The 22,262-nt window shown below is 41.2% G+C and overlaps 1 protein-coding gene across 2 annotated transcripts; it reads left to right on the top strand.

Annotated features, from left to right (window-relative positions):
* The first annotated feature begins 318 nt into the window (after nucleotides 1-318).
* eppk1 (epiplakin 1) lies at nucleotides 319-22,207 on the top strand. Of its 2 annotated transcripts, XM_035525711.1 has the most exons (3): nucleotides 319-389; nucleotides 6,462-20,721; nucleotides 21,727-22,207. In XM_035525711.1, the coding sequence occupies exons 2-3, from the start codon at nucleotides 6,488-6,490 to the stop codon at nucleotides 21,776-21,778; spliced, it is 14,286 nt and encodes a 4,761-aa protein (XP_035381604.1). In that variant the 5' UTR covers nucleotides 319-389; nucleotides 6,462-6,487; the 3' UTR covers nucleotides 21,779-22,207. The 2 variants fall into 2 exon arrangements, with proteins under 2 accessions (XP_035381604.1, XP_035381603.1); XM_035525710.1 differs by having other exon boundaries at nucleotides 6,462-22,207.
* The last annotated feature ends 55 nt before the right edge of the window (nucleotides 22,208-22,262 follow it).

The following is a 22,262-nucleotide window of genomic DNA, read 5'->3' as shown; positions in this document are numbered from 1 at the left end:
TTTCATAACATTTCAATACAATTCCTTCTCTGTATTAAAATAAAGAACTCCTAGTGACCAGTGACTAGATTCAGGCAAGAGCAGAACAGGCAGTAAACATAAAATCTGCAAAGCTTTAAAATTGGGATTACATTTGGAAATACATCAACAGTGGGGGAAAAGACATTCTTTCACTGTCCTCCCATGTGGCTTTTTTTCCTTCACAAAGAAAAGGGCGTGTGAAAGGAATGGGCGTAACCTTTTGTGCTAGATAAGATGTGGCAGCAGCAGTCTGAATGTGCACCTTTCTCGCTGCATGTGTCGGTGTACATGTGACCATCCTCCCCTCATTCTCTGCAAGACTTTCTGTCTGCAAGAACATTCTCTGAATGAAGCTGTCTCATCACAAGGTAAGCAGTACTGTCCAAACACCATCTGACCTCTACATTGGCTCTGTGTACTACCACCAAGATGGAAGATTTGTTTGCGTCTATTGTAAGATAGTGAAAGTGATCAGATCCTTGAGTCTTGTGAGGGAGTAGCTGAGAAAAGAGCATCCGCATGCCTGTATTAAGACATCACAGTGTGGGTTAGATTCAGGTCAGTGTGCTGTGGATGTTTTCAAGTTCTGACATGATTTATGTGCCATAAAGAGGCATTGCAAACATTTCACATGTGGTGCATTAACCTTTAACTGCCTGTGACAGCTCAAAAGAATGAGATGCAGGGAACTTCAGTGATAATGACTATGTTAAACACAAGTGTGAATCTATGTCTTATGGTTAAAACAAGAAGATTTTTTTTTTTTTTACCAGTTTGTGGAGAAAAGCCATTCCTTTACAGGACATTCCCCAGTTTCATAGAAATTCAGTTTAGCCTTGTCTCATAAGTAACATACAAGTAATTACAAAACCTTTGAATGTGTTGTTCTATAGAAGATTTAAATTCCATAGAGGGGTCTGGTCCATACCCAGCAATCACTAGCTATGGTAAAAATACCTTAGTACAGGAAGATATCATTTCCTTGACATCTTTGTCACCATGTTTGCAACAATATTTTTACATCATTAGGAAAGAATGCTATTCACCATTTCCTGATGAAACTTGAACACAGAAGTCTCTGTCATAGTCTCTTACAAAGGAAAGAATGTTTTGTAAAATGAAGTATTCCCCATTACCACAGCTGTGTGAAAGAGCATTTCTATCAGGTATTTCTTTTGGAGAAAGAATTGTGTTTAAATATATAGTTTCAAAAGGACTGTGCATTGTGTTCTATAGATTTCAACATAACAGAATGTCACTGTCCAGCCATGGCAAGAAAATTGTCTTTGGCCTCACAAGGCACAGCAAGCACAACTTAATCAATACAGTAGAAGATGCACACAAGATACATATGCACCAGTGTATATTAGTAACAGAAATAGAGATTATTTAAATTGATCAAGGTTACTGCAAAAGACTCAAAAGATCTATACAGCTTTTATATATGCTAGAGGTATTCTATAGCATTAACCTAAGGGCAGCACTTAAACTGGGGGTGTATCATGGTTTTCTGTGTATTGCTGTCTTATACACATAATCCAGTGTTGTTTGTTGACAGCCCTATTATTGAGCTGTTGATCATTTTTTGTTAAATGCAAGTTGATTTAGATAATTTGTTTTAAACATTTCAGTTTGTGATTGTTATAAGATAAATATTCAAATCATACATTTATTTTACCAGCATAACACCTGCATGTTTTATAAAAGGTTTTCTAGTTCCTTCTGACCTTAATATATGACGATTCATTTGAATAATGTTCTAACCTGAGGACTTAAACCAAACTGCCTAAAAATTAGGTGAATCATCACATGTCCTTAGGACCAATGAGAGGACCAGTCTCATACTAAGTCTCAAACTCCAAGGTTTAACCTTTTTGGGTCAAGACTAACTGTTCCCCACTAAACATTATGATTTAGCATCTAAGTGTTTATGGGTTGGCCTGCTGAGTAAAGGACAGGTACATCACTGTACATATTTAGTAAACAGTAAAGTCTTAGAGTGATTTTTTCAATTGAACAGACCTTATTCCATTTTCATTACTATATTTTAACATGATTTGAATGTTGAAGTAAAAAATAAATAAATAAATACATTTGCACAAGTAAAACTTTTCTGGGACCCTTAGCAGCAAAGCCCTTTATTCATTCACAGTCTTTTCTTATAGTTTGTACTAAAGATGCATTTTTGCAATACCTCTGAGTCTGTGGCTTACATGTGCCAGTGAAAGGTAATCATATTATTGTGCAATGACAAAAGTGGTTGTGTAGTCATTACAAATGCTTTTGACAATAACGTGTCTTTATTTGTTACACATGCATTTGACAAAAAAAGCGGGTTATGTAGTCATTAAACATGCTTTTGCAGTCACCGCTGATGAATAGATACTGAGGGTGTGTGTGTGCGCGTGTGAATGATATGTTGACAGCCAGTTTGCACGCAAGTGACCTGTTGTAGTGCTGCTACCAATGCTCACAAATTGCTCGGAGTGGAAGTACTGATGATGAAAGGAGCCACGGCCACGCCCTCTCTCACACAGGCACTAATAACAAGGCTAAACTGCACTAAGCATGTACTTGTCTGGGACAAGAAGTTGTCATGCACTGACGTTTTAAATCCAGTTCTATTTTGTTTCAAATTTTATTTTTAGCTCTTAAAAATGAAAAAGGTCCCCAATGGGCATGCTTCTAGACATTAATATGCAATGTATTGACTTATGGCCTAACATTAGAAAAGGCTCATATGGTTAATGTTGTCTATGAAAGGTCTGTTCTTGTTCATTGCCTAATCTTGAGTCTCTTCAGGTGTATGACATCATGTGGATCACACATGATTTTACAACTGAGCGGCGTGGAGTGAATCCAGTGTTTAAGCTACCCAAAATATGTGAAGTGTGCACCATTTAACTGTAATCAATTATTGCATTTACAATGTGAAATGTCATGCTTTGCTGATGCAGTACCTGTCAAATGTGTAACGCAGCTGGCACGAGCGCCGCAGGGAGTGGGGCAGGACGCACAGACTCCCTCGACTGTGAAGGACGTTTGACATTAGACATACAACGAAGGTGGCAGTCAATACTGACGGAAAACATGACTACACTTAACGTTAAACGAAGAACATGTCCATTAATACGGGACTACACTAAATGTTATGGCTACAATGATCGAAATCAACACATACGTAGCGACAATGACCAACAAAGGGAGCACACACGGACAGGAGTATAAATAGACACAAGACATTAACATTCAACCATATACACGTGTCCGCAATCCCGGTGGGCATTCTTTGCAGACGACCCCTCCATAAGGTCGCGGTTTCTGACGCTTCCCCTTCCGGGATAGCGAACTCAAGGCTGCTGTGCACACAAACAAACACCGCACGGCATTGCCCGGTGCCCACCCAGCACAAGGCGGCCCAGGAACCTCCCACCTAGGAGACCTTCACAAGCTAGGGAGAAAAGCAGAGTGCCTGCCTCTCTGGGGTCAGTCCGACGCTGTCCCCATAATGTGATGCGCCTAAAAATACACAAGGTGCAAATACATGCAGTTGCGCCAACCAACAAACAAGGCTCTGTGCTACAGCGCCTGCGGGGTTAAACGTGTAGTTGGGCCCATCGGACACGCGGGGGTGCACGTCCGCCCTGGTTCCGTACGTGCAGCCTCCCCTAACGGTCCTCCTCTGGGGCGATCCTAGAGCGGCAGGATCGAGGAACTCCCCCTCCAGGACTTTGGGCGGACCCCTCCAGTCATCCTTCTGGTGGGTCCGTAGAAGCGGAAGAACTTCCGCGAACTTCCCAATCTCCTGGGATCCAGGCTACAGGTTGGGACGTGCCTCAGCACCATCCACGAGGAAGTAGGCGTCCTGTGGTGGTTGCTCATTCTCTAATGAAGCTGGCCTGAGTGCCGCAGGGAGTGGGGCAGGACGCACAGACTCCCTCGACTGTGAAGGATGATTATTGACATTTGACAAATACAACGAAGGTGGCACTCACAACACTGACGAAAAACATGACTCTACACTTAACGTTAAACGAAGAATACGTTTACACTAATACGGGACTACACAAAACAACGTTACAGCTACAATGAACGAAATTAACACATACGTAGCGACAATGACCATCAAAACGAGCACACACAGACAGGGGGTTAAATAAACACACAAGACATTAACATTAAACCTTATACATGTGTGTGCAATCCTGGGGGGTGTACAAAAATAGTACATTTTCGAATCCCCCTGCGGGTCATACCACGTGACTTATGGGGGGCGGAGCAGTCCGTGACAATCTTGCCATCATGAATTTATTTGTTGCAGAGCCTGTTTTCCCCTTCTTTACATCTGTTCTTACACATGTATTTTTGCTAACTCAGCTAGAGGTGAGACAGGCTGGTATGTGTGAGACAAGGTGTAACAGGTAAAAAATCTGATCTGTCTGCAAATCTTATCAGTTATCGTATGTCTTGTGTGACTTGCGAAAGAATATCCCAAATGGAATGTAATACCTGTCTTTGCACCTGACCTGTATGTTATTGTGAAAAAGTCTACAGATTTGTCTAATTCAGTTCTTCATTTAGCTTTCATGGGGTATTGTATGTTTTTGTGAGCCTCTCGAGTCCTTTTAGGATGCAGACTTTAACTGACTTTGCTCATGGAATTCAGCATTTGAAATGGATGAGAAAACAACAAAAAATGAGAACAGATTAAAACAAAAAAGTCAAATATAGGTCTTCCAATGTCAGTACTACATAACTCATATACTACTTTTTTAAATTTCTGATTTAATTATATTTCTTGCACATATTCAAAATAGACTTTCTATTGGATTTACTGTGCAAGTCATTGGCACCCATGAAATGCTGAGCTATTTAACTGGGCATCAATTATTTATTTTGCATGAAAAATACTATATAAGACAAACAAACACTACTATATTCATGCAAATAAACACCAATACAATTAAAAGTAACATGATTTTAACTATTTGTTGGTTGTTCAGTAAAGAGTACAAGTAGATGTATTTAGACCCATGGACCCTGCAGCTGTACATGACTGGCTCTAGTAATGAGACTAAAATCTGTGCCTGGGTATCATGAAGACTTCAGTGAAAAGCCCATCACTACCTCCATCGACTCCTCTGCTAGATACACTGCTAGTGTATAGATGTTTCCCATGAGGGGTCAGACTAGTTCTTACCAAATAATATGAATACCTCTCCCAAGTATTTGTTAGTCATTTCTTAAGGCTTATAATCTACTTTTATAAGATAAGATTATAGCTAAAGAAAGGTAGAAGCATAAAGAAATGTGCAAGGCTAGACTAAATGTCCCCATGCAACAGCCCACTTACCCACTTTGGCTGAGCTGGCCCTCTGTAGGAACAAAAAAGTGTGTTTTTGCTATTGTGGCTTCATAAATACTAGTAGGCCATAAAAATTGCTAAAGTTAGACCAAACTAAATTGCTATATCATATAAACCTTTTCTACTTTTATAGACAGGCCTCCAAAGGACATAAGCCATTTAACTCCAAACAAACCCAGAAGATATTACAGAGTGGTAATTCTCCTCTCTACAAATTCTCTGACTATATCTACAATCATATGTTTATTTACACTAACAAGGTGCACCTCATTCATTCATCTTTAAAAAAAACAACAATTTACTAATTTAATATGGATTGGTGGTTACTTAAATTATTACATTATTTTACACCATTTATAGAAGTAATATGGTTAGAACAGCCCCTCAAAATGTCTACATATACCAGCATGGAGGGAAAAGACAAACTGAGAAAACCCTAACAAGATGTTCACTTCAGTCATGAACTGAAATGCATAGTTCCTTTATGTAATATTATTTTTATACCATTAGTGTCACGGAATGCTCGCCTCCCATGAGTCACGTGGTTTGGCCCGCCACGTGCAGTGGGAGGGCTGTTTTGTTTGTAACCACACCTGCACACACCTGCACCTCTTTCGTGCTTATGTATATAAACCCTTGTCATTGTGTGTAGTGTGTTGGTCATTGCTGATGTAGCGTGTTGTTTGTAAGCATATGTATCAGTCGTGACTATGTTCGTTTAAGATCGTGTTAAATGTTGGAAGTTGTTAGTGTTTAATGTGCTTATGTTCATTGTTTGTGTTTACACGCGAGTGCCACTTTCGTCCTTTGTGTTTTATGTAAATAAATGTTTGTCCGTGTCGAGAGAGTCCGTGCGTCTCGCTCTATGCCCATCGACACTCGGGGCACCATGTTACAATTAGATCACTGTTTTGCACAAAATTCACCAAGATTTACATGTTGTTCAAAAAGAGGAAACATACCTATAGGTGGTACGGTTCTGCCATTTTCTCATTTCTATAAACAAATATTATTCAATATTATTCTCTCTGGGCTCACAATAAAATAGTTTATTTTATATTTGTTTCATTTACAGGTTTGAAAGTAAGATATTTTCAGAAAATGCCCTCTCAGGAACATGGCCAGGGGGCAGTGGCTGGAGTGTTTCTTGAAACATCAAATGAGACTCTAACCATATACCAAGCACTGAAGAAACGTTTACTAAAACCAGGGACATGTTTGGCCCTTTTAGAAGCCCAAGCAGCAACTGAGGGAATCATTGATCCTATCAAGAACAGAAAACTGTCAGTGGAAGATGCTGTCAAAGAAGGAATTGTGGGTCCAGAGATGAATGACAAACTACAATTTGCCGAAAAGGCTCGGCTGGGTTATTTGGATCCTTATACCAACCAACCAATCTCAATATTCCAGGCCATGCAGAAAGATGTGGTTTCAAAAGAATATGCCATCAGACTGCTTCAGGCACAGATTTCTACTAGAGGGATTTATGACCCAATTGAGAAATGTTATATTTCAGAAGAGCAAGCCTGTGAGAGGGGGCATTATGAAAAAGGCATAGTCACAGACCAGACTGATGCAATTAGAGTCTTGTATGATCCCAACTCTCAGGAAAATCTCTCATATCCACTTATGATGGAGAAATGCACTATAGATTCACAAACTGGTTTGCTACTACTCCCGGTCTCTATAACATTCAAAGGGCTTCGTAAGGGAGTGTCATCGCATGAAATGCTAGAATCAAAAATTATTGACCAGGAAACATATGAAGATCTACAAAAAGGCAAGACCACAGCTAAGAGTTTAATGCTCTTAGAGACAGTGAAGGAGTATCTGGAAGGAAAAGGGAGCATTGGGGGAGTGATACTGCCATCCTCTAATAAAAAAATGAGCATTTATCAGGCAATGAAGCAAGGCATCCTCATGCCTGGAACAGCATTAGTACTACTAGAGGCACAGGCAGCTACTGGATTCATGATTGACCCTATTGAAAACAAAAAGTTGAGTGTTGATGATGCTATCAAAAACAAACTTGTAGGACCGGAACACCATGCAAAACTGCTTACAGCAGAAAGTGCAGTCACTGGTTACAAAGATCCTTACACAGGGGAAATAATTTCACTGTTTCAGGCTCTATCTAAAGATCTTATTGTGAAAGCACACGGCATCCGCTTGCTTGAGGCACAAATTGCCACAGGTGGAATTATTGATCCAATAAATAGCCACAGAATTCCTGTAGATGTTGCATACAACCGAGGTTTCTTTAGTAAGGAGATGAATGACATCCTTAAAGATTCTGGAGATGATACCAAAGGATTCTTTGATCCAAACACAAGAGAAAATCTTACTTACTTGCAGCTGATAAATCATTGTGTCATTGATCCTGCCACAGGCATCACATTGCTCCCTCTACATGAGGAAAATGGTAGCCAAAATCACAAGTTCATTGACTATAAAATCAAAGTTACCTTCAAGGATGTTATGGTTAAAGTACAAGGTGGAAAGTACAAGGGAATGACCATTTCAATTTGGGAATTACTGATGTCTGAATACTTCACTGAAGCACAAAGGCAGGATATTATTCTGCAGTACAAGAATGGAAACCTTACAACTGAGATGATAATCACCAACATCCAGAAGGTTATTGAACACTCAGAGAAATCAACCACTGTGAATTTTGAAGGCATCAGAGAACAAGTCACTGCAGATCAACTAGCTGAGGCTGGCATAATTTCCATGAAAGATTTGGAGAAACTCAAAAATGGAAATATAACTGTAGAGGATGTTATACAGGATGAATCAGTGCAAACATACCTACAAGGTAAGGGAAGCATTGCAGGGGTTTTACTTCCTGACTCACAAATTCTGACAATCTACCAGGCCAAACAAAGAGGAGTGCTAAGACCAGGAACAGCACTCATTCTACTGGAAGCACAGGCAGCAACAGGATTCATCATTGATCCAATTGCAAACCAAAGGTTTTCAGTGGATGATGCCATTAAGGCTAGAGTAGTGGGGCCTGAGTTTCATATAAACCTGCTCTCAGCTGAAAAGGCAGTAACAGGCTATAAAGACCCATACACAAACACAACCATATCTTTGTTCCAGGCAATGCAGAAAGAGCTGATCCTGAAAGATCATGGAATTCGTCTTCTGGAAGCCCAGATTGCCACTGGAGGTATAATTGACCCAGTAAATAGTCACCGAATTCCAATCAATATTGCCTACAAAAAAGGCTACTTTGATGTTAAAATGAATGAAATTCTGCTTGATCCTTCAGACGACACAAAAGGTTTCTTTGACCCGAACACTCATGAAAATCTTACCTATCTACAGCTGATGGACAGATGTGTCACTGATCCTAGTACAGGCCTCCGACTTCTGCCAATCAAAGGAAAAGACAAGGGAATCAAAATACTTGACAACATCAAAGAGACATTCCAAGCTATTGTTGTCACTGTGAAGTATGGTCGATTAAGAAACAAGCATGTGACACTTTGGGATCTCATTAACTCTGAATATTTATCAGAGGAAAAAAGACAGGAACTGCTTCAACGGTACAAGTCAGGGACTGTAACGGTGAAGGAAATCATTACAATAATCCTTGAAATTATTGAGAACAAAGAAGTTGTGAGGAACACTGATCTCTACATCCAGGGTCTAAGGAAAACAATCTCTATTTTGGATCTTCTGAAACTGAAGATTATAGATGAAGAAACATACAAAAGTTTGCTTGAGGGGAAACTTACAATTAGGGAACTTCTTCAAAGGAATTCTGTTAGGGATGCCGTAGGAGGAAATAGCTGCATAGCTGGTGTGATTCTTAAACCATCAGGTCAGAAAATGAGCATCTATGAAGCTAGGAAAAGGGGTTTGCTTTCCCCTGGTACTGCACTTTGCCTTCTAGAAGCACAGGCTGCCACTGGTTTCATTGTTGACCCTATAAAGAACCAAAGATTCACTGTTGAGGAGTCCTTAAAACAGCAGTTAGTTGGACCAGAGCTATATGAAAAGCTTCTGTCTGCTGAGCAGGCAGTAACTGGATACAAAGATCCTTACACTAGAGAAAATATATCACTTTTCCAAGCCATGAAGAAGGATCTCATTCTGTACCAGCATGGCATACGTTTACTGGAAGCCCAAATTGCAACTGGTGGCATAATTGATCCTGTAAAATCTTTACATTTGCCTTGTGAAGCTGCATACAGAATGGGTTATTTTGATGCAGAAATGTACAAGACCCTATTGGATCCAAGTGATGACACGAAGGGATTTATTGACCCCAATACACAGGAGAACATAACTTACAAGGAGATGATAAAAAGGAGCATCAAAGATCCTGACACTGGAGTGAACCTTCTGCCACTGGCTGTCAAGGGAAAATTTCAAGAAAAAGAAGAGGAAATCCTCTCAGATTCTGAAATAAAAAAGGAGTTTGAAAAACATACAGTTTCTGTTTCTTTTGGATGCTTTTCTGGACATCCCATTTCTCTGTGGGAGTTGATTCATTCTATGTATTTCACTCATGAACAAAGACAAAGTTTCAAAGAACAATACCGATCAAATATGGCAAAACTTCAAGATATAGCCACTATGGTCATTACAACTATAGCTGAACTGGAAAAGAAGAAAGCAACCCCTCAAACAACAATGGGTCTGAGAAAACCTGTTTCTATTAAACAACTTTTTGATTATGAAATCATTGAAGCCTCTACGTACCAGGATTTGCAAAATGGGGAAATTGCTTTAGAAGAAGTGGTAAAACATGATTCAGTGCAACATTATTTGAAGGGCACAGGAAGCATTGCTGGAGTGATACTTCAACCAACTGAAAAGGTGATGTGCTTATATGAAGCCAAAACGAAAGGACTGCTAAGTCCTGATATGGCACTGATATTGCTTGAAGCTCAGGCAGCAACAGGTTTTATGATCGATCCAATAAAGAACAATTATCTCACTGTTGAAGAGGCTGCCAAAGAGAGCCTCATTGGTCCAGATTTGCTTGAGTATTTATTTTTAGCTGAAAAAGCTACCACTGGATTTACAGACCCATACACTGATGAGCTAATATGCTTATTTGAAGCTATGAAAAAAGATCTAATCCCCCAAAATCATGGACTCAGACTCTTAGAGGCACAGCTGGCTACAGGGGGAATCATTGATCCAGTTTGTAGCCATCGGCTGCCTACTAGTCATGCCATAAAACATGGGCTCCTGGATGAGGAGGTCTGCCAGCTTCAGATGAATGTTCGTGATGATACAACATGGTATTCTGACCAAAACACAAAAGAAAAACTGACTTACCATCAGCTTAGACAGAGATGTGTCAGAAGTTCTGGCACAGGTCTTCTTCTTTTGCCTGTTGCTGAACATAATGAGAGATCAGCTTACACTGATGAGCAAGTAAAAGCTGTCTTCAAAGAGAAGTCTATTGACAACATTGCAGGAAAGTTTGAAGGACTCCGAGTGTCCTTGTGGGATGTCATAATGTCGGAATACATAACAACAAAAAAGAGAGAGCAGCTAATTGAAGATTACAAGTCAGGCAAATTAGCATTACAGGAATTAAAACAAATAGTTACAACAATTGTAATTGAAGTGACAACAAAGAAACATTCCTTTAAAGGCCTCAGAAAAAAGGTTTCAGCAAGTGAGCTTTTTGAATCAAAAATTATATCTGGAAAAATGTTAAATGAAATTATCAATGAGGAAGTAACAGATGAGGAAATAAATCAAACTGACCAAATCCAAAAATATCTTGGATCAACAAATTGCATTGCAGGTGTGTTTGTACAGTCCACTAAAGAGAAAATGAGCATTTACCAAGCCAAATGCAAAGGACTATTGAAACCTGGAACCTCACTGGTTTTACTGGAGGCACAGGCAGCTACTGGATTCATGATTGATCCAGTGAAGAACAATAAACTCTCAGTAGAGGAAGCAGTAGCTCAGGGACTAGTGGGGTCTGAATGGAAAAACAAACTGCTCTCTGCTGAGAGGGCAGTCACTGGCTATACCGACCCCCACACAGGAAACGTCATTTCATTGTTCCAGGCCTTGAAGAAAGATCTTATTGTCAAGGACCATGGCATTCGTCTCCTGGAAGCACAGATCGCTACTGGTGGCATTATTGATCCAGTGCACAGTCACCGTGTGCCAGTGGAGGTGGCCTACCAGAGAGGATACTTTGATGAAGAAATGAACCAAATCCTTGCCACCCCAGATGACGACACCAAGGGCTTCTTTGATCCCAACACGGAGGAAAATCTCACATACTTGCAGCTTGTTGAAAGGTGTGTGAAAGATGCAGAAACAGATCTAAGCCTGCTTGTTGTAGTAAAGAAAGGAGAATTTTATTTCTTTATTGATGAATGTACAAAGACAATTCTTAAAACCACAACCACGGACCAGGCAGGAGGAAAATTCCAGGGACAGGTGGTGTCTCTTTGGGAACTCTTATACTCTAAATACATCACAGAGGAAAAGAGAAGAGATCTGGTGCAGCAGTTTAAGTCTGGCACAATAACGATTGAATACTTTTTGGAGCATGTTCTGACAATTGTACAGCAGAAAACCTCTAGCATTCCTGTTATTACCCCACCCAAAATATCAAAGGTTCTAACCTTCAAAGGCATCAAAAAACAAGTGTCAGCTCAGGATTTGCTGAAATCTAAAATCATTAATGAGAAAATTTATGAAGAACTCACTGCTGAAAAGGTTACGGTGGAACAAGTAAGCCAAATTGATTCTGTGCGCAAGTATCTGCAAGGAACTAACAGCATTGCAGGTGTGTTTGTACAGTCCACTAAAGAGAAAATGAGCATTTACCAAGCCAGATGCAAAGGACTATTGAAACCTGGAACCTCACTGGTTTTACTGGAGGCACAGGCAGCTACTGGATTCATGATTGATCCAGTGAAGAACAATAAGCTCTCAGTAGAGGAAGCAGTAGCTCAGGGACTAGTGGGGTCTGAATGGAAAAACAAACTGCTCTCTGCTGAGAGGGCAGTCACTGGCTATACCGACCCCCACACAGGAAACGTCATTTCATTGTTCCAGGCCTTGAAGAAAGATCTTATTGTCAAGGACCATGGCATTCGTCTCCTGGAAGCACAGATCGCTACTGGTGGCATTATTGATCCAGTGCACAGTCACCGTGTGCCAGTGGAGGTGGCCTACCAGAGAGGATACTTTGATGAAGAAATGAACCAAATCCTTGCCACCCCAGATGACGACACCAAGGGCTTCTTTGATCCCAACACGGAGGAAAATCTCACATACTTGCAGCTTGTTGAAAGGTGTGTGAAAGATGCAGAAACAGATCTAAGCCTGCTTGTTGTAGTAAAGAAAGGAGAATTTTATTTCTTTATTGATGAATGTACAAAGACAATTCTTAAAACCACAACCACGGACCAGGCAGGAGGAAAATTCCAGGGACAGGTGGTCTCTCTTTGGGAACTCTTATACTCTAAATACATCACAGAGGAAAAGAGAAGAGATCTGGTGCAGCAGTTTAAGTCTGGCACAATAACGATTGAATACTTTTTGGAGCATGTTCTGACAATTGTACAGCAGAAAACCTCTAGCATTCCTGTTATTACCCCACCCAAAATATCAAAGGTTCTAACCTTCAAAGGCATCAAAAAACAAGTGTCAGCTCAGGAATTGCTGAAATCTAAAATCATTAATGAGAAAATGTATGAAGAACTCACTGCTGAAAAGGTTACGGTGGAACAAGTAAGCCAAATTGATTCTGTGCGCAGGTATCTGCAAGGAACTAACAGCATTGCAGGTGTGTTTGTACAGTCCACTAAAGAGAAAATGAGCATTTACCAAGCCAGCTGCAAAGGACTATTGAAACCTGGAACCTCACTGGTTTTACTGGAGGCACAGGCAGCTACTGGATTCATGATTGATCCAGTGAAGAACAATAAGCTCTCAGTAGAGGAAGCAGTAGCTCAGGGACTAGTGGGGTCTGAATGGAAAAACAAACTGCTCTCTGCTGAGAGGGCAGTCACTGGCTATACCGACCCCCACACAGGAAACGTCATTTCATTGTTCCAGGCCTTGAAGAAAGATCTTATTGTCAAGGACCATGGCATTCGTCTCCTGGAAGCACAGATCGCTACTGGTGGCATTATTGATCCAGTGCACAGTCACCGTGTGCCAGTGGAGGTGGCCTACCAGAGAGGATACTTTGATGAAGAAATGAACCAAATCCTTGCCACCCCAGATGACGACACCAAGGGCTTCTTTGATCCCAACACGGAGGAAAATCTCACATACTTGCAGCTTGTTGAAAGGTGTGTGAAAGATGCAGAAACAGATCTAAGCCTGCTTGTTGTAGTAAAGAAAGGAGAATTTTATTTCTTTATTGATGAATGTACAAAGACAATTCTTAAAACCACAACCACGGACCAGGCAGGAGGAAAATTCCAGGGACAGGTGGTGTCTCTTTGGGAACTCTTATACTCTAAATACATCACAGAGGAAAAGAGAAGAGATCTGGTGCAGCAGTTTAAGTCTGGCACAATAACGATTGAATACTTTTTGGAGCATGTTCTGACAATTGTACAGCAGAAAACCTCTAGCATTCCTGTTATTACCCCACCCAAAATATCAAAGGTTCTAACCTTCAAAGGCATCAAAAAACAAGTGTCAGCTCAGGATTTGCTGAAATCTAAAATCATTAATGAGAAAATTTATGAAGAACTCACTGCTGAAAAGGTTACGGTGGAACAAGTAAGCCAAATTGATTCTGTGCGCAAGTATCTGCAAGGAACTAACAGCATTGCAGGTGTGTTTGTACAGTCCACTAAAGAGAAAATGAGCATTTACCAAGCCAGATGCAAAGGACTATTGAAACCTGGAACCTCACTGGTTTTACTGGAGGCACAGGCAGCTACTGGATTCATGATTGATCCAGTGAAGAACAATAAGCTCTCAGTAGAGGAAGCAGTAGCTCAGGGACTAGTGGGGTCTGAATGGAAAAACAAACTGCTCTCTGCTGAGAGGGCAGTCACTGGCTATACCGACCCCCACACAGGAAACGTCATTTCATTGTTCCAGGCCTTGAAGAAAGATCTTATTGTCAAGGACCATGGCATTCGTCTCCTGGAAGCACAGATCGCTACTGGTGGCATTATTGATCCAGTGCACAGTCACCGTGTGCCAGTGGAGGTGGCCTACCAGAGAGGATACTTTGATGAAGAAATGAACCAAATCCTTGCCACCCCAGATGACGACACCAAGGGCTTCTTTGATCCCAACACGGAGGAAAATCTCACATACTTGCAGCTTGTTGAAAGGTGTGTGAAAGATGCAGAAACAGATCTAAGCCTGCTTGTTGTAGTAAAGAAAGGAGAATTTTATTTCTTTATTGATGAATGTACAAAGACAATTCTTAAAACCACAACCACGGACCAGGCAGGAGGAAAATTCCAGGGACAGGTGGTCTCTCTTTGGGAACTCTTATACTCTAAATATATCACAGAGGAAAAGAGAAGAGATCTGGTGCAGCAGTTTAAGTCTGGCACAATAACGATTGAATACTTTTTGGAGCAGGTTCTGACAATTGTACAGCAGAAAACCTCTAGCATTCCTGTTATTACCCCACCCAAAATATCAAAGGTTCTAACCTTCAAAGGCATCAAAAAACAAGTGTCAGCTCAGGAATTGCTGAAATCTAAAATCATTAATGAGAAAATTTATGAAGAACTCACTGCTGAAAAGGTTACGGTGGAACAAGTAAGCCAAATTGATTCTGTGCGCAGGTATCTGCAAGGAACAAACAGCATTGCAGGTGTGTTTGTACAGTCCACTAAAGAGAAAATGAGCATTTACCAAGCCAAATGCAAAGGACTATTGAAACCTGGAACCTCACTGGTTTTACTGGAGGCACAGGCAGCTACTGGATTCATGATTGATCCAGTGAAGAACAATAAACTCTCAGTAGAGGAAGCAGTAGCTCAGGGACTAGTGGGGTCTGAATGGAAAAACAAACTGCTCTCTGCTGAGAGGGCAGTCACTGGCTATACCGACCCCCACACAGGAAACGTCATTTCATTGTTCCAGGCCTTGAAGAAAGATCTTATTGTCAAGGACCATGGCATTCGTCTCCTGGAAGCACAGATCGCTACTGGTGGCATTATTGATCCAGTGCACAGTCACCGTGTGCCAGTGGAGGTGGCCTACCAGAGAGGATACTTTGATGAAGAAATGAACCAAATCCTTGCCACCCCAGATGACGACACCAAGGGCTTCTTTGATCCCAACACGGAGGAAAATCTCACATACTTGCAGCTTGTAGAAAGGTGTGTGAAAGATGCAGAAACAGATCTAAGCCTGCTTGTTGTAGTAAAGAAAGGAGAATTTTATTTCTTTATTGATGAATGTACAAAGACAATTCTTAAAACCACAACCACGGACCAGGCAGGAGGAAAATTCCAGGGACAGGTGGTGTCTCTTTGGGAACTCTTATACTCTAAATACATCACAGAGGAAAAGAGAAGAGATCTGGTGCAGCAGTTTAAGTCTGGCACAATAACGATTGAATACTTTTTGGAGCATGTTCTGACAATTGTACAGCAGAAAACCTCTAGCATTCCTGTTATTACCCCACCCAAAATATCAAAGGTTCTAACCTTCAAAGGCATCAAAAAACAAGTGTCAGCTCAGGAATTGCTGAAATCTAAAATCATTAATGAGAAAATGTATGAAGAGCTCACTGCTGAAAAGGTTACGGTGGAACAAGTAAGCCAAATTGATTCTGTGCGCAGGTATCTGCAAGGAACAAACAGCATTGCAGGTGTGTTTGTACAGTCCACTAAAGAGAAAATGAGCATTTACCAAGCCAAATGCAAAGGACTATTGAAACCTGGAACCTCACTGGTTTTACTGGAGGCACAGGCAGCTACTGGATTCATGATTGATCCAGTGAAGAACAATAAACTCTCAGTAGAGGAAGCAGTAGCTCAGGGACTAGTGGGGTCTGAATGGAAAAACAAACTGCTCTCTGCTGAGAGGGCAGTCACTGGCTATACCGACCCCCACACAGGAAACGTCATTTCATTGTTCCAGGCCTTGAAGAAAGATCTTATTGTCAAGGACCATGGCATTCGTCTCCTGGAAGCACAGATCGCTACTGGTGGCATTATTGATCCAGTGCACAGTCACCGTGTGCCAGTGGAGGTGGCCTACCAGAGAGGATACTTTGATGAAGAAATGAACCAAATCCTTGCCACCCCAGATGACGACACCAAGGGCTTCTTTGATCCCAACACGGAGGAAAATCTCACATACTTGCAGCTTGTTGAAAGGTGTGTGAAAGATGCAGAAACAGATCTAAGCCTGCTTGTTGTAGTAAAGAAAGGAGAATTTTATTTCTTTATTGATGAATGTACAAAGACAATTCTTAAAACCACAACCACGGACCAGGCAGGAGGAAAATTCCAGGGACAGGTGGTCTCTCTTTGGGAACTCTTATACTCTAAATACATCACAGAGGAAAAGAGAAGAGATCTGGTGCAGCAGTTTAAGTCTGGCACAATAACGATTGAATACTTTTTGGAGCATGTTCTGACAATTGTACAGCAGAAAACCTCTAGCATTCCTGTTATTACCCCACCCAAAATATCAAAGGTTCTAACCTTCAAAGGCATCAAAAAACAAGTGTCAGCTCAGGATTTGCTGAAATCTAAAATCATTAATGAGAAAATTTATGAAGAACTCACTGCTGAAAAGGTTACGGTGGAACAAGTAAGCCAAATTGATTCTGTGCGCAAGTATCTGCAAGGAACTAACAGCATTGCAGGTGTGTTTGTACAGTCCACTAAAGAGAAAATGAGCATTTACCAAGCCAGATGCAAAGGACTATTGAAACCTGGAACCTCACTGGTTTTACTGGAGGCACAGGCAGCTACTGGATTCATGATTGATCCAGTGAAGAACAATAAGCTCTCAGTAGAGGAAGCAGTAGCTCAGGGACTAGTGGGGTCTGAATGGAAAAACAAACTGCTCTCTGCTGAGAGGGCAGTCACTGGCTATACCGACCCCCACACAGGAAACGTCATTTCATTGTTCCAGGCCTTGAAGAAAGATCTTATTGTCAAGGACCATGGCATTCGTCTCCTGGAAGCACAGATCGCTACTGGTGGCATTATTGATCCAGTGCACAGTCACCGTGTGCCAGTGGAGGTGGCCTACCAGAGAGGATACTTTGATGAAGAAATGAACCAAATCCTTGCCACCCCAGATGACGACACCAAGGGCTTCTTTGATCCCAACACGGAGGAAAATCTCACATACTTGCAGCTTGTTGAAAGGTGTGTGAAAGATGCAGAAACAGATCTAAGCCTGCTTGTTGTAGTAAAGAAAGGAGAATTTTATTTCTTTATTGATGAATGTACAAAGACAATTCTTAAAACCACAACCACGGACCAGGCAGGAGGAAAATTCCAGGGACAGGTGGTCTCTCTTTGGGAACTCTTATACTCTAAATATATCACAGAGGAAAAGAGAAGAGATCTGGTGCAGCAGTTTAAGTCTGGCACAATAACGATTGAATACTTTTTGGAGCAGGTTCTGACAATTGTACAGCAGAAAACCTCTAGCATTCCTGTTATTACCCCACCCAAAATATCAAAGGTTCTAACCTTCAAAGGCATCAAAAAACAAGTGTCAGCTCAGGAATTGCTGAAATCTAAAATCATTAATGAGAAAATTTATGAAGAACTCACTGCTGAAAAGGTTACGGTGGAACAAGTAAGCCAAATTGATTCTGTGCGCAGGTATCTGCAAGGAACAAACAGCATTGCAGGTGTGTTTGTACAGTCCACTAAAGAGAAAATGAGCATTTACCAAGCCAAATGCAAAGGACTATTGAAACCTGGAACCTCACTGGTTTTACTGGAGGCACAGGCAGCTACTGGATTCATGATTGATCCAGTGAAGAACAATAAACTCTCAGTAGAGGAAGCAGTAGCTCAGGGACTAGTGGGGTCTGAATGGAAAAACAAACTGCTCTCTGCTGAGAGGGCAGTCACTGGCTATACCGACCCCCACACAGGAAACGTCATTTCATTGTTCCAGGCCTTGAAGAAAGATCTTATTGTCAAGGACCATGGCATTCGTCTCCTGGAAGCACAGATCGCTACTGGTGGCATTATTGATCCAGTGCACAGTCACCGTGTGCCAGTGGAGGTGGCCTACCAGAGAGGATACTTTGATGAAGAAATGAACCAAATCCTTGCCACCCCAGATGACGACACCAAGGGCTTCTTTGATCCCAACACGGAGGAAAATCTCACATACTTGCAGCTTGTAGAAAGGTGTGTGAAAGATGCAGAAACAGATCTAAGCCTGCTTGTTGTAGTAAAGAAAGGAGAATTTTATTTCTTTATTGATGAATGTACAAAGACAATTCTTAAAACCACAACCACGGACCAGGCAGGAGGAAAATTCCAGGGACAGGTGGTGTCTCTTTGGGAACTCTTATACTCTAAATACATCACAGAGGAAAAGAGAAGAGATCTGGTGCAGCAGTTTAAGTCTGGCACAATAACGATTGAATACTTTTTGGAGCATGTTCTGACAATTGTACAGCAGAAAACCTCTAGCATTCCTGTTATTACCCCACCCAAAATATCAAAGGTTCTAACCTTCAAAGGCATCAAAAAACAAGTGTCAGCTCAGGAATTGCTGAAATCTAAAATCATTAATGAGAAAATGTATGAAGAGCTCACTGCTGAAAAGGTTACGGTGGAACAAGTAAGCCAAATTGATTCTGTGCGCAGGTATCTGCAAGGAACAAACAGCATTGCAGGTGTGTTTGTACAGTCCACTAAAGAGAAAATGAGCATTTACCAAGCCAAATGCAAAGGACTATTGAAACCTGGAACCTCACTGGTTTTACTGGAGGCACAGGCAGCTACTGGATTCATGATTGATCCAGTGAAGAACAATAAACTCTCAGTAGAGGAAGCAGTAGCTCAGGGACTAGTGGGGTCTGAATGGAAAAACAAACTGCTCTCTGCTGAGAGGGCAGTCACTGGCTATACCGACCCCCACACAGGAAACGTCATTTCATTGTTCCAGGCCTTGAAGAAAGATCTTATTGTCAAGGACCATGGCATTCGTCTCCTGGAAGCACAGATCGCTACTGGTGGCATTATTGATCCAGTGCACAGTCACCGTGTGCCAGTGGAGGTGGCCTACCAGAGAGGATACTTTGATGAAGAAATGAACCAAATCCTTGCCACCCCAGATGACGACACCAAGGGCTTCTTTGATCCCAACACGGAGGAAAATCTCACATACTTGCAGCTTGTTGAAAGGTGTGTGAAAGATGCAGAAACAGATCTAAGCCTGCTTGTTGTAGTAAAGAAAGGAGAATTTTATTTCTTTATTGATGAATGTACAAAGACAATTCTTAAAACCACAACCACGGACCAGGCAGGAGGAAAATTCCAGGGACAGGTGGTCTCTCTTTGGGAACTCTTATACTCTAAATACATCACAGAGGAAAAGAGAAGAGATCTGGTGCAGCAGTTTAAGTCTGGCACAATAACGATTGAATACTTTTTGGAGCAGGTTCTGACAAATGTACAGCAGAAAACTTCTAGTATTCCTGTTATTACCCCACCCAAAATATCAAAGGTTCTAACCTTCAAAGGCATCAAAAAACAAGTGTCAGCTCAGGAATTGCTGAAATCTAAAATCATTAATGAGAAAATTTATGAAGAACTCACTGCTGAAAAGGTTACGGTGGAACAAGTAAGCCAAATTGATTCTGTGCGCAGGTATCTGCAAGGAACAAACAGCATTGCAGGTGTGTTTGTACAGTCCACTAAAGAGAAAATGAGCATTTACCAAGCCAAATGCAAAGGACTATTGAAACCTGGAACCTCACTGGTTTTACTGGAGGCACAGGCAGCTACTGGATTCATGATTGATCCAGTGAAGAACAATAAACTCTCAGTAGAGGAAGCAGTAGCTCTGGGACTAGTGGGGTCTGAATGGAAAAACAAACTGCTCTCTGCTGAGAGGGCAGTCACTGGCTATACCGACCCCCACACAGGAAACGTCATTTCATTGTTCCAGGCCTTGAAGAAAGATCTTATTGTCAAGGACCATGGCATTCGTCTCCTGGAAGCACAGATCGCTACTGGTGGCATTATTGATCCAGTGCACAGTCACCGTGTGCCAGTGGAGGTGGCCTACCAGAGAGGATACTTTGATGAAGAAATGAACCAAATCCTTGCCACCCCAGATGACGACACCAAGGGCTTCTTTGATCCCAACACGGAGGAAAATCTCACATACTTGCAGCTTGTTGAAAGGTGTGTGAAAGATGCAGAAACAGATCTAAGCCTGCTTGTTGTAGTAAAGAAAGGAGAATTTTATTTCTTTATTGATGAATGTACAAAGACAATTCTTAAAACCACAACCACGGACCAGGCAGGAGGAAAATTCCAGGGACAGGTGGTCTCTCTTTGGGAACTCTTATACTCTAAATACATCACAGAGGAAAAGAGAAGAGATCTGGTGCAGCAGTTTAAGTCTGGCACAATAACGATTGAATACTTTTTGGAGCAGGTTCTGACAATTGTACAGCAGAAAACCTCTAGCATTCCTGTTATTACCCCACCCAAAATATCAAAGGTTCTAACCTTCAAAGGCATCAAAAAACAAGTGTCAGCTCAGGAATTGCTGAAATCTAAAATCATTAATGAGAAAATTTATGAAGAACTCACTGCTGAAAAGGTTACAGTGGAACAAGTAAGCCAAATTGATTCTGTGCGCAGGTATCTGCAAGGAACTAACAGCATTGCAGGTGTGTTTGTACAGTCCACTAAAGAGAAAATGAGCATTTACCAAGCCAAATGCAAAGGACTATTGAAACCTGGAACCTCACTGGTTTTACTGGAGGCACAGGCAGCTACTGGATTCATGATTGATCCAGTGAAGAACAATAAACTCTCAGTAGAGGAAGCAGTAGCTCAGGGACTAGTGGGGTCTGAATGGAAAAACAAACTGCTCTCTGCTGAGAGGGCAGTCACTGGCTATACCGACCCCCACACAGGAAACGTCATTTCATTGTTCCAGGCCTTGAAGAAAGATCTTATTGTCAAGGACCATGGCATTCGTCTCCTGGAAGCACAGATCGCTACTGGTGGCATTATTGATCCAGTGCACAGTCACCGTGTGCCAGTGGAGGTGGCCTACCAGAGAGGATACTTTGATGAAGAAATGAACCAAATCCTTGCCACCCCAGATGACGACACCAAGGGCTTCTTTGATCCCAACACGGAGGAAAATCTCACATACTTGCAGCTTGTTGAAAGGTGTGTGAAAGATCAAGCCAATGGTTTTATGTTACTCCTTTTGAAAAAGTAGACCATTTCCTTCGCTTACACTTTTTAATGTCTAAGCAGGTGATTCATTATAAAAACATTTTTTTTCTTTCTTTACTGCAATATGTTTACCGTGCTTTTACAAATTAATATGGTGAGTTTGGGAGTTACCTTTTCTTACAGATGTTTTAATCACGTACATTAAAGCAAGGAAAACATGAAACACCAAACGTTCTGGTTTAAAACCTTAATGTAGGTGCTTAGGACATGTTCTTACATTTTTGATACAAATATTTAACCAATTAGGAACTTTGAACAGGTAAGAATTAACAATGCAAGGAATGAGCATGTCAATAAAATCATAAAAGATTTAAAGCTTTATTCTTAACAGATCAGTAGTAGAAAAATACTTTTTACTTACTGCCTGAGTGAACTGTTTACTTTTACCCCATTAATAAACAATTTTTTTGAACTGTTTTGTCTGTTGTGTATGCGGAAAACACAACACAACACAACACAACACACAC

The sequence above is a fragment of the Electrophorus electricus genome, chromosome 4, assembly GCF_013358815.1.
Source record: "Electrophorus electricus isolate fEleEle1 chromosome 4, fEleEle1.pri, whole genome shotgun sequence".
NCBI lineage: Eukaryota > Metazoa > Chordata > Actinopteri > Gymnotiformes > Gymnotidae > Electrophorus > Electrophorus electricus.
The sequence above is the reverse complement of the archived record's forward strand: the minus strand, read 5'-3'. Positions and strand labels throughout refer to the sequence as shown.